General features: G+C 36.4%; 1 protein-coding gene across 1 annotated transcript in view; it reads left to right on the top strand.

Moving 5' to 3' along the window:
* The window catches only part of SEC16A (SEC16 homolog A, endoplasmic reticulum export factor), a gene marked incomplete in the record, with an annotated part of 1,997,470 nt that overhangs the window by 1,685,963 nt on the left and 297,523 nt on the right, over nt 1–13,984 (top strand). Inside the window, 2 exon segments of the mRNA XM_044058481.1 lie at nt 10,541–10,632; nt 10,893–10,955. Of these exon segments, the coding sequence (XP_043914416.1) occupies nt 10,541–10,632; nt 10,893–10,955 (155 nt within the window).

Raw genomic sequence — 13,984 nt, 5'->3', positions numbered from 1 at the left:
AGCTGTTGATTTGGAGCAATTCCTATCTGTTGAGTTAGACTTCATCGTTTTATGTGTGTGTGTGTTCTAAGTTAATAATGGCTAGGGGTCATGAAACTATATTTAGTTTTTTTGCTTGAGGGTTTTCATTAAAACAAAAAGTCTTAAAATGTGACATAAGTTCAAATGAAGATAAGAAGCAACTGTATAAAACATCAGCCTGCCACACATTAATGTGTGCACATTCAACAAATGTTGGAAAGACGCATAAAAAAAAATTGTCCTTTATAATATGTGGGAACAATAGATTTTTTTTTTTTTTTTTTTTCTCATCATAAAGCTATGCTGTCTGTACTGTCTTTGAAAGTAAACTGCTTTAAAGGTATGGACAAAAAGGAAAGAGTATTGCAATTACTATAAAATAGAAGTCAAAGTGTAAACCAACTGTATTTGAAGTGTTGAATATTGTAAAAGATAAAACAATTGAAAGAAATCTTTAGAAAAGGAAAGGAGCAAATGACGTAGAAATAAATGGAAAATGTGGGAACAGTACATGCAGAATAATGTTCAGGAGGTGGATTGACTTTTAAGGTAAGGCAGGAATTGAGCAATTTATGTAATGTTGGACTCATAGTTATAAAGAGAGAAAATATGCTGCATAATGTATGCAAATGAGAACATGCTAATATAGTTTTTTTTCTATTAATGCGTGTTTTAGGTAATAATTTAATGAAGGTGTTTTAAAAAATAATGAAGATTGAACAAAGGCTATAGTTGTAAACTGTGCATTCACACATGAATTGGTTCAGCAATATCCCTATTTATATGGACTTAAGCTGAAAGTGTATAGGGAGTCATTCTGGGCGTGTAGAGAATAAAGCCTGACTGCAGTCCAGCCTACCTGGGTTAGATTAGCCACTTGGGCGACAGAGCAGCAGGGAAGGAATAGGCATATCCATCCTAGATGGGAGGGTGCTCGTTGATACTCTCCCCAATAGGGCATGGTCCAAAGAGGGAAGTTGTCCTCGGACATAAACAGTGAACATGGTAAAAGAGGGAAGGGAAAATTGATAGGTCATAACCCCCCCCCCCCCAGAGGAAGCACAGACAAGTAGAGGATGCACTCAGTATCCATGACCAGCCCTAGCAAAAAAAGGAGCAATTCTGCAGGGGGTTGGAGAATAGCTGGTAGACCCAGTGTGGATGTTTGGGAATAAGGGCCAAGCTGGTAGTAGTGAGATACATGGAATTAAAAAGTATATAGTTGTATGGATTACAAAGGAATCTGTTAATGTTATTTAGGGATAGTTAGGAAAAAATAAACAAAAGATTAAAAAAAATGATAAATTAGAAGATCTTAATGGATAGTAAGATACAAGAATTGAGAATGCTTAGCCCTTTAGTTTTATACAAAAGTCAGGTATATTTTTATCAACCAAAGAAGTTGTAGACAAAAAATTATATGCTGAAGGAATTTAGGGAGAGGAATAGTGCAAAAGATATGTGGGATAAGTTGATTCTCCCCTTAGAACACTGTTTTAGGATTACCTGCTTTAAAGGGATGCTTTAGAACATATAGATAAGGCTCATATTTCTCAAGCTGAAAGTTTTTAAATTAAAATGGAAAAGGATGATGATTGAGAAATAAAGTGAGGTCAGAATTTTGAATGCAGGTCCTTAAAGGAGACCCGCACCCACAGTCTCAAAAAGCATATCTATTTCATCATGGTTTGGTGTTTCCTACATTTTAACACCACTCTGGGACTGTTTACAGGTTGTTAAATATTTTTGTACGTAATTTGAGTCCGACCACATGGGGTCTGGCATCTTGGAGTAATTGATTCTTTAGTCTGCCTCTAGGTATTCCACAATGCAGTGCTTGTCTGTAAAAACAATTACATCGCTCAGGCCTCTTTCTTCCTAAAGCTCCTGTCATTACATTGATTTTATATGCATACACTGCTTCTTTGACAGTTAGTTTTAAGTAACATTTCATGCTGTTCAGTGACTACTTAAAAACACAAACAGTGCAAATGCCACAGAACAGACTTTCAAAGTGCTTTTTACTGCTGCTTCTTTTTAGAATGGCTAAACTACAGTCTTCTGTGAAGCCTGAATTGTACTACTTTGACTCATCTCCCACCCCCTTCACACCTAACTATCCTAGCTGTCAAAGTGCTAGAGCTGTGACATCACAGCTTTGGTGGGTTTTTAGGACTGACATGGTGATGTCAGTTTGGGGAGAGAATTGGCCAGAAAACTACCTGTGTTCAATGGCTTTGATGACATAAATGAATTGGAGACTGCAACAAGCTTTTTCCAGGGCCGGATAAAAGTTTTTTGAAAGTAAAACCACCACAGTACAGTAAGGTATTGTTCTAGTGAAGAACAACAGTCAGTTTAAGATATTTTAAATGCCGTATTGTTTTTTTTTTCATAGCAGGGACAGTAAATATTGAGAAAAAAGAGAAGTTGCATTTAACGATAAGAATCCCATTGTTGTCCTTTAAGGAGAGCAGCATCAGACATATGCAGCATATTATATGAATAAAATAACAGAATGTTTCTAAGAACTAAGCCAGCATTGGAATGGAGGAAAGAGATTTTGCCAGTAGGGATGATTGCAAGTAGTGGTGTAAGAAATAAGTAAAGGGGATTGTAATTTACAGCAGAATATTAGCAAGGGAACCACGTTATAGGCAGCACATAACTATAGAGGGAAACTGGGGATGCGTTAAAGCCGAAATTTGGACTGCAGATTATTAGAGACTGCTTTTCGTACCAGTGATTAATGTCAGAGTGTAGACGGTGAGAAGGGGATACACAAGTGCTAAATACATAATAATCTCTAGTGGAGTCTAGAATAGAAGCTGCTGTTGAAGGAATAATTAGTAGGGTGTATAAAACACTGCACTATAACGACACAAACTAGCCAGAGGAGGTTAGAAAAGATTGGGGAGAGAGACTGGAAAGGCTTTTTACCAAGGAACAATGGGAGGACATCTGTATGGTTCCCTAGTGTATAACAAAGTCCAGAAGGCTTAGGATTTTTGTTTGGAGGTGTTTGCATATGTATTTTATACATCAAGCAGTCTTCAAAGAATTTGTTCTCAGGTAGAGAGCGGTAATTGGCAAAATGTTTTTGGGAGTGTAATGAGTTGGCAAATTTTAAAAACCTTACTACAGAGTATTTTGTCAGAAGTGTTGGGGGATCAAGCGGTTGTAACCAAGGAAATATTTCTTATGAGTTGAGTCACAGGATCTGAATTGCCAAGACATTGAGACCTTACCAAGTTTAATGCTGGCTGTCAAAGAAGGCAGTTCCTAGAAAGTGGAAATCGAAATCTAAACAAGGTCTAATCAAAGTACTGTATTTAGTAAAGGAGATGAAAGAGCTTGGAAGTTTATAAAGGGAAGGAGCAAAGTACATAGAAATACATGGAATTTGGGGGAACAATACATGCGTAATAATTCTCAGGAGGAGGAAGAGGAGTGAGACTTAAGGGATGGCAGGAACTGAGCATTTTATGTAATGTTGGACTGAATGTTAATTGTTAAAAAGAATGTTAAAAAGAATGTGCTGCATGACAACCAGGTGAAATATCCCTGTGATTTATTTTGTTTCCTATTTTGTGCTTACAGTGGATATAAAAAGTGTACACACCTCTGTTAAAATGTCAGGTTTTTGTGATATAAAAAAATGAGACCATAATATATAATTTCTAAACTTTTCTCACCTTTAATGTCACACACAACTGTTTTTTTCTGTTTATCTCTAGCAACAGATCATTCAGAAGTGTTTTATTGGCTTGCCACAACAGTTGTCTTAGAAGAAATGGGTTGCATTTGTATGTGCATGCAAGCCAATAGAGTAAAAATAAATGAGGTAGTTGATGGGCTATGTTTGAGTTGAGAAAACTGAATCAGAATATGCAGAATTATGTAAACTTAAGGTAGAATGACTGATTATGCTAAATTGTCCAACAGGTACTGGGACTAGAAGACTTCTGAGATGTTTCATGTCCTTTTCCCACCCTGTTAAGGTATAGAAACTTAAGGCAGACTTATTACATAATTTACAAATATTGTAGATGGCAAAATGGTGAGGGAGCTAAAAAGGAAGACAGAGGATGAGGTTTAATAATCTCAAATACACAGAATTTGTTTCCTTCATACTAATGTAACTTCTAATGACCATAGGTGTAGCTAGCTGTAATTGTCCCTGGTGCCGTTTGGTGCCTCTTCCTCTCCCAAAAGCTCTTCTCCAAACATGAAGATAAAAAAAGCTCTCTACTTTTAAACTGTAGCAAACTGCTTGCTACCATTAATACCATACACAGGGGCACTACAGTGGTCAGTTGGGACAACAAATGCAATACTGGTATTTTTAAACAGATTGCACCCCCTAACACTTTCATGCCTAGGACCAGTGCCCTCTTCTCCACCCAGCTATGCTAACCGAAACAATTGAAAATCCCAGAATAATATAAGGTTATGCAGACTCTCTTGTCTTTGCCCTGTCTGTATGCTGGATGGTTAAGACCATTATTTGTTAGCATTGTAAATATTGTCAGCTGCATTGATCTCAGGCCTGTGGTTATCTACTTGATCTTGGCCATGCTTTGTTCTCAGTAAATGTAAAGTATACAACTTGGGTATTGTAGCCGAAGGTTGTGACCATTATTTAAATGCGTAATCCTGAAATTCTTAATAACATCATATAAAAAAGTAAGTAATGAATGTTCTTCCTGTCTGTTTCAGCATCCCAGAGTTAACTCTAGAGTAATTACTGTGAGGGATAACATGTACTAAGTTAAATAAGTCTCAGTGATTATTTTTTTTCTCCACATTTTTAAACTCAAAGCATTATCTTTGATAATCCTTCATGATTAAGCATCACTAACACTTGAAGTGCTATCAGAATTTTCAAATATTTAGAGGAAAGCATGCATTGCAGGTGATCTCCACGTTAATTCAGCTTTATTTCTTCCTGTTGTCTTCAAATGGATCATTGTGGCAATCTTTATCCATGGCTTAAATGCTGTAATGTTATATTGTATTGACATTCAATTTAATAATAAGACTAGAAGAGCTATGGGCACCATGGCATCAGAGCTTAAGAAAGCAGGCATTACAAATGACTTCTTAAAAGTGCCGCCAGTTGCTTATTTTTTCTAGTGAATCAGATGTTCTGCATTTCATGTTTCCATTTTGCAGGCATCATCAAGTCTGTCTCTGCTGAAGGCATGTCAAATTAAGCAAAGAGGAATCCTTTCCTTTATTTACATGTTTTGCAGATATCATTTGACAAGCTCTTTAGGATAAATAATATATAGCGATATCACTTTAATTGAAACGCTTCATTTTGTGATGCGAGATGATGAGCAATTATAGCCATATATAAACAAAATGAGATTTACAGTTTATTTTACATGCTTTCTAATTTTTATGCACTGTTTAAAGGAGAAGCAGAATTAGGGGCTTTGTTTTGATTTACAAGCAGTATTCTGTGTCTGACATTGAGAATTAATACCAGATGTAAGGGATATTTAATGCTTGTTGATAGTAGCACAGAGGGAACTTAAATCGTTTGAGTTAGGATAATTAAAAGCAATGTTTGTTCATTTTACAGTTGTAAATATAATTTGCTGCACTATTTTATGGGTAAATAAAATAGTGCCATGGTTTTGATTGACAATTTGTGATACCGTATACTGAGAGTTTATTGCTAAGCATTAGGGTGAAGAATGTTTTGCCATATTTTGTGTTTGCAAGGTGCTGCTCACTGTAAAATAAATGAGAAGACGGTTTCATGTTATTTTGGGTGTTTACATATGATTGACAGAAGCTATTTTGTAATGCTCTGCACTGAGAATTTATAGCCAAATATAAGCAAGAGGCATATTTACTTCATTATACATGTTTACATGTATTATTTGGTGCTGTTTAATGGCTAAACAACATGCATCAACATTTTTTTGATAGCAAAAACACATTGTGCCAACAGAAGGACAACTCAAACTCCAATAGCGTAGAAAAGTTTAATCACCGCTTTCATAAAAACTTCTTCAGAATGAATTCACAGTAAAATCAAAGCTATTTAAATACACTTCATCTCAATTAAAAGAAACCAACCATTCAATTAATAAAATTTAACAAGACCTTGTTATAATGTTAACTTCCTTTTTTCTAAAAAAACAATTAATATTAGTACTTTCATTCAGTCCAGGTGGGCTGTAAGCACCCAGTCTTAGTTGCCATAAGGTTTCCCTTCTTTCAACCCTATATTTGATATTCCCCCTCGCAGATCTTTGCTAATATAGTCTAAATAGCAAAGGAAAACTTTTTAAACATAGTACATTCTAAAGTGTACAGAGACCGCTGAAGCCGCCACTCGTTGAAACACACTATTTATTTTAAACGCTCAAAATAATTCTAAAGTGTGCCTATATACTTATAGCTTAATGTAGAACAAGAACGACTGTTGAGGTTTGGACTAGGTTTTATACAGAGTAAATGAGCTGATTTAGCTAATACATTGTTGAATTTAAAATTATATACAAGAAAATTGAATTTAATGTTTATTAAAGATGTTGAAGGTCTTTCTAATACCATTATTAGTAAACTTTGTATTTTCAACCCTACTTTACATAATACTATAAAATGTTTGAGATGTACTGTTCTAATGAGATTAGGTCTTTATTGGTTAATAAACCTGTGCATTCTTTTTTTAATTTAGCAAAAGAAGAAAGTCAAGAACTTGCTGAGCTGACCAGCAGAACTGATTTGAGATTCATGAAGGCCGATAAGGGGGGTGGTTTGGTGTTGATGTATACAGAGGATTATGTTAAAGCTATGGAAACCCTTTTGAGTAATTCTAAAGAATATCTTGAGATCAGTTTTGACATAATTGATCAAAGCTATAAGTATATTAAATACACTTTATATGATTTGTTTATGAATGGTGAACTGGCTTCTTATTTTATATGAATATTTTTCAGTTGAATAGCCTAAGGTAGGTGTTTTATATGGAATTCCTAAAGTACACAAAAATGTTGCTAACCCCCCTTTTCAGCCTATTGTCTCTTCTGCTGGTAGCATCACTGAGGGGATTTCCCTATATTTGGACAAGTTACTTAATCCTTTAGTGCAGAGTCTGTCTTCATATATAAAGGATTCTTGGTCATTTTTAGAATCTATTAGATTGTTTCATTTGAAAGAGAATAGTGGTGCTCTTGGTGATAACAGCTTTTTTCTACTAACTGTAGATGTGGTCTCCTTATATACCTCCATACCTCTTGAAGTGGGGTTGGAATATTTAGCTAATTCTTTAACTAAGTATACTGTATGGTCTGAAAGTTCAGTGAAAACTTGTATTTTGCTGTTAGGACTTGTTAGAAAATATTTTTTTTGTGTTTAACAGAAAATACTTTCAGCAACGAAGGGGAGTTGCCATGAGGGCAATAGTGGCTCCTGCTTTTGCAGGTTTAGTTATGGCCTGGTGAGAAATGGAATGTCTGCCACCTATTCTTTTAGCTAAGGATATTCTGTTTTATTGTCGTTTTGTTGACGACTTGTTTATTATTATTAAGAGATATAAAGATAAGGCAGACACTTTTCTAGAACAGCTTAACAGAAGTAGTAATTTCTTCAAATTTACATTAAGCCATTTAGGGCACCAGGTTAACTATCTAGATGGGGTCCTCTCTTGGCATACAGTAGAAAAAAGTTTTTCCAGCAAGATATATAGGAAAGAGACTTATGTAAATAATTATTTACATTACCACAGCAATCACCCTGCTTTTATGAGATGGAACATTCCAAAAGGACAGTACATAAGAGCCTCTAGGTTAACCAGTAGTGATGAAGATTTCTTTATTGAAACAGCATTCATTACAGGTTTATTCTTAGCAAGAGGATGTCCAGAAGTCTTATTACATAATTTACTGTATGAGATCTGTAGACCTGCCGTCTATTTTGGTCCATGGTTTAACAGTTAAAACAGCAACTGACAATTCAGGTAGAGATTTTTCACTTAGTCAGCCTAAATGTGCTGTGGATATGTCTGTAGATAGTATTATGATTAAAAATATTGTCACTGATAAAATTGGAAAATTAGTAGTAGTAATAGTGATTTGTCAAGTATTTGGGGGAAAGTTCCTAGTTTTGTTTATAAAAACTCAGGGAGCTTAAAGAACCTGTTACAACATGATAGTACTGCTGCCCTCCCTCCTCAATCAGATGCACCAAAAGGTACTTATAAATGTCTAAATTGTTCTGCCTGCAGGTTTATCCATGAAGGGCCATATATTAGTTTAACACACTTAGATCGCAGTGTTGCTGTGCCTGGTAGGTTTACTTGTAGTACATTTCATGTTGTATACATTGCTCTCTGCTCTGGTTGTACGGCATTTTATATAGGTATGACTACCAGACAGCTCAGCAGACGTATTAAAGAACCTTGTTATGCCATTAAAACCAGAGATAGTAATAATGCTTTATATAGGCACACTTTAGAGTGTACTATGTTTAAAAAGTTTTCCTTTGCTATTTTAGAGTATATTAGCAAAGATCTGCGAGGGGAGAACATCAAAAATAGGTTTGAAAGAAGGGAAACCTTATGGCAACTAAGACTGGGTGCTGACAGTCCACCTGGACCGAATGAAAGTACTAATATTAAGTGTTTTTTTAGAAGAAAGGAAGTTAACATTATAACAAGGTATTGTTAAATTTTATTAATTGAATGATTGGTTTCTTTTAATTGAGCTGAAGTGTATTTAAACAACTTTGATTTTACTGTGAATTCATTCTGAAGAAGTTTTTACGAAAGCGGTGATTAAACTTTTCTCCGCTGTTGGAGTTTGAAGTTGTCCTTCTGTTGGCACAGTGTGTTTTTGGTTCTTGATTTTTTTTGATAGGCAAATGTTAGTATGTGTGCAGTAGAAATAGAAGAGAGGGGAAGCTTTGCTGTAAACTACAGATATTGTTTTGTGCATACTGTTATACAAATAGGATGAGAAACTGATTGGAACTAAAACATTTTGCACTTTGAGATCACATGGAAATATCATGTAATATTGTTAGATAGGAAAGCAACATGTAGAGACTGGTGTGGAAGAAAATGTAGGCAACTTTGGTTGCAGTTTTGTGCTGCGTTGTATCCTTCATTAATGTTAATGCTGCTTTCTTAGCAGCAGCACATTATTTTGACGTTTTGTATATTGTGTTGCATTGATGCATGCCTATTTGCTTTTAGGTTTGCTTTGTTGTGAGCAGGACCGACAGAAGCAACTTTGTAACATTTAAAAAAAAAGTTGCATGTTGTATATTGGTAGAAACCAAAAGAGAAAAAAATCAAGAAGAAAGGAGAGGAGCGACATCTTATCGGTTCGCTTTCTTGTGTTGTGAAATTAAAAAGGTTATGTCGGTGGTGTGGTGGCTTGCATAATATTTATATACTGTTCCATGCATTTAACTATTTTTATTTACTGAAACTAAAATATTTGAAATGTTTGTCTACTAATAAGTGAATACCTTCTTCCTGTTGTAAGGTATCCTGAATTTGTGTACTTGAGCTTGAATTGACAGGGATATTACATTCTAGAAGGTTAAATGTAATGCATTACATTGTTTGTGCTGTGAATTGAGCTTTACTCCACAAGACGTCACTGAAAGTTGGCCACAATCCATGGGATATCCCAGTAATCAGAATGTAAGTAAATAAGTTGCACATTTTTGGGGGAGTAAAAAAATTACTTTTTGCCACTTAAAAGTTTGTGAGATTTCAATAAAACAAAAGTCTGCATGGGGGTGCACGGGCTAGGGGGATTCCTCTCAGCTATAAAAATAGGTAGTAAAAGGTGCTGGAATAAGCACTCTGCCAATGTCTTGCAGTATTTTTCTGATATGACTTGCATTAGCTACTCTGAAGGTTAACTTGTGTTTTCTGTTCCATGGCCATGTTATTTATTTAAGGTTAATGCTCTGTGTGATTTGTGGTGTTTTAGAGGGCTTGTGTTTTATTTGTCAAGGGGATTGTTCATTTGAATATGAAAGCAGTTAGTCACAAAGGTTTCTCTGCAGTTAGACATCATGTATGTGATATATATTGTATCTTGTGTGTGCGCATGCACGTGTTTATGTAAATGTAAGTACCTACGTTTGTAATAGTAGTAAAATTTGAGTTTTACATATGTACATACACACACACACACACACACACACACATACATACATACAGACATACATAGACACACATATGAACATATATAGTTACATGTACGCACACACATGTATGTGGAATAAGATTTGATTAAAAAATGTCAACAAGAGTTCCATGTCTGAGAGATGGGAATGTAGTATTAACTGCAGAAAGTCTGCAGTTTAGAGACTAAAAGCTGAGAAGAAGGACTTGGAATAGGATGGACAGGAATGGTACACTCACTAAAGCTCATATAGTGACTGTGTCTTTACTCCATGTATGGTGAATCACTGCTTATTGAAGCCTGTAGTGTAATTTTCAGTAGCAGCAGTTCATGTGTTTCAAATTGTTCCTCTACAGTTCCTGAGGATCAGCAGCCTTTGGAAAGTACTGGAGCTGAAGTAGCACCTTCTCCCTCACAGCCTAGTTCAGATGCCAGCACAGGGCCCCAGGTAAGAAAAGTACACATACAGATACAAAAATGTGTAATAATCAGTTTTTTTTCTGTCGTTTTCAGTACACCTGTATGGTCTTTTTTATTATTACTTTGCTCTGCTAGTGATAAGCAATTAAGGTTTGATGTTTAGATTGTGAAAAACTGTTTAACTATGTTTCCATGTAATACAATGTTGCAAGAAATTAGTTTGAGTGGAAACCAGATTGGGCATCGTCTTTGGTGATAAGTCAAAGAATGATCTACTTATTGTTACAGTTGTCCAATCCAGCATCACTTCCATCTAGCTCTGAAGTTCTTGATGGGACAGAGTCTGGAGAGGTAAGTGTGCACTTATTTTCTTAATCCATTTTATTTGTCCAGTTGTGGACATAACGTTATTCAGAAATGAAATTCATAACTTTACTAAGCAGCTGACTTTTCTTGTGTTATTTATATCACAAAAATATAATTACATTAACTAACTGATGTTCATTTGAAAGTAATGTAACTTCGAGACCAGTCTTTTAAACTACTTTTTAGAACGGGTAAGTAAACTAAATGCTGCCTTAGCAGGAGTGCTGAAATAGATCCCCAATAGAGTCTGCATCTTTCTTTTTACTTGGTGTATAATGAAAAGAAATGTCATTGCCCTGGTTACAAGCAGTACCCACTCCATGGTGTACCTATCATTATCTATTCCAAGGTACAGTCCCAACGACATTCCAGCCAGTTGGAGTATTGTTCAGAAAGTGCTCATGCTCCGTGCAAGAAGATTATGATGATGTGGAAGACCCATGCCTCAAGCCTTCAACTAACACTATCTATATTTTCTCAAAGTGTGGCATTACAGTGTTCACTACACCTTCAGTTTGAGGTACATTTACAAGACCAGAGGGGTGGGGGGCAGCCTTCTCACTGAATCTCTCAAAACTGATTACTGAGTAGAGTGATACAGTGGTCAGTCTCATAAAACATTGAGTGTCTGGCAAGAGAACAAAAACTGCTTTGAGAACAATAGACTTCAAGGAGAAAGCATGTTTCAGGAGTTCGAGGGTTGGACTCCTGACAGATTATCTTACGCTTGTCTGAGCAGTGCTTTGATTTCTGTCATCTCTTGATTTCATCTTAGCCAAGCACACAGTAGCAAGGAAGATATTCAGCTTAATTTAGTAGTGTGAAACTGCACCATGCAAAACACAAGGCAATGGTCCTCTCTTGATATCTGATGGAAACTTAGCAGGCTAGGAAATCTGAGCACTAAGCACGGGAACTTTTTGGACAACATTCCAAGTGGTTGGAAAGTAAAGTGGAAACAGTGGAAATCAAGTTCCAGGTCTACAGGATATGGCTTGTTATGAACTTATATTTTTATTTGTGTTGTGGAAACTGCATGACAGAGAGCACTTTGCAACAGCTAACTAGAGAAAGGGTGTAAGGGGTACCCTGCTGTAAACCCTATTATTTTTCAAGGAGAAAGCTTATCCTTAAACACACACTTATCACTACATATTTTTTTCCTGTGTGCTTCTTTAAGTATGTTTCATTTGTTTGTCAATCCACTGTTGACTGCGTTAGTCACACTAGGCTAGTGGCCTGTCTTTTTGAGGCAAACCCAAGGTGGTATTTATATTGATTAGGGGGAATTTGGGCAGGATACCAGAAACTTCCGTACTGTTTTCAGTAACTGTCATGTCATCTTTTACATCACCTTGAGCTACTACCATATCAGGCAGATAGGCCCTCAGCTTTAACATCTTATCCTAAGGGTGGTACACTAAGAAAGCAGCACCACCTCATTCTTTTGTTTTCTTTCCTTGTCCTTAGTTTTTGATATCCACTGCAGCATATCTTGATGTTTAGGATGCTATAATGGTGGGCTTTTAGGGTAGGAGAATTTTTCTTTTCCTCGTGCATTGCTTTGTAAAACCAAAACAGAAGAATTGCACACCTAACCACATTTAGATATTGAGGGGTGATGTATAGTTTTCTTCCATTTTATTCCTTTCTAAGAATGCCTCCTTATGTTGTCTGGCCTTTCCCCAGTCTTATGCCAGTGTGGGATCATCCTGGTATGTTCATTGCAAAGTTTATTGTTACAGTATAATTCCTTATACATAAGAGCTTATCTGCAGGTGGATATCCACCCTTCTGGCCAAGTTACTTGAGCTGTTGGACATTTGAGGAGTGGAACTGGAGTCCTCCTCTTGCAGAAGACTGTGGTATAATGCTCAGCTGTAAAGGAGAAGGCAGCCTGTGGCATTTTAAGTTCTTTGCTGCAAAATGAATGCTATTTTTAGTCCATTGGCAGAGACAACTTCTTCTTGTTACAGTATAATTTCGTATACATAGGAGATACCTGCAGGTAGATATCCACCCTTCTGGCCAAATTTCTACAGCTGTTGGACATTTGAGTAGTGGAGTTGGAGTCATCGTCTTGCAGAAGACTTTAGTATAATGCTCAGGTATAAAGGAGAAGGTAGCCCATAGCATTTTAAGTGTTTTGCCGCAAAATGAATGCTGTTTTTAGTCCATTAACTTCTTCAAGGTTACCCCAGGAGACTGGCAAGTATCTTTTTGTTGGTTAAATTTATTCAGCTTTCTTGACTTGCAAGATGTCTACACACTGATTAGCAACCTAATCTCAGCTCTCCAAGAGTGAATACAGAAACTGAGAAAAAAGTGTTATTTGAAACTGTTATTTGGGTACTCCCCGGTAACTACATTACCTATATGCCAGCAAAGAAGAAATGTGGAGAATATGAAAGAAAATTTATTAGAAAAGGTGAAGAGAAAACAGGTGGGAAGGATCATGTAGCTGTACAGTAAAAAGCAGATGATGTTCATCGTGTTTTTTTATCTGCCTGCAGGTAGCTCTCAGCCAGCCTGAATATCATAGTCTTGGATTCCTGTGTCGGATGCTGCCTCTTCTTCCATGGCGTCAGATCGTCAGGGGTATAAAACATGCAGCCAATGCCATTACATCAGTCTTTCTTGTTGTGTGGTGCCCGAAGCAGAAGTAGTTCGCAAGTGCCGGTCGGCCGACTCCTGAAATTTTCGTTTTCGAGTTTCAGAACCGAAGTCTTCAAAAAAGCTAAGTACCCCACTGGGGATCCTTTTTCTTGCTCTTAACCGATGTCAGTAAAAGTTAACAATTGTCTTACGTGTGGAAAGCAAATACCTCATAAAGATTTTCCTTGCTTAGGCCCAGACCACTACTTCCCTCGCTGTCAGTTTTGTGCCTTATTCAACCCCCAAACTATTAGTCGCCGATCTAGTTTCACAGCATTTATTTTGGTACTCTGTTTAACTATCCAGAAATGGCTTCGGTAAGCTATCCGACTACCGATATTCTGAAAAAAAGCAAGGAT

This window comes from Protopterus annectens, chromosome 16.part0 (assembly GCF_019279795.1).
Source record: "Protopterus annectens isolate FY-2018-M chromosome 16.part0, PAN1.0, whole genome shotgun sequence".
NCBI classification, from domain to species: domain Eukaryota; kingdom Metazoa; phylum Chordata; order Ceratodontiformes; family Protopteridae; genus Protopterus; species Protopterus annectens.
Note: the sequence above shows the minus strand (reverse complement) of the source record. Positions and strands in the feature narration are given on the sequence as shown.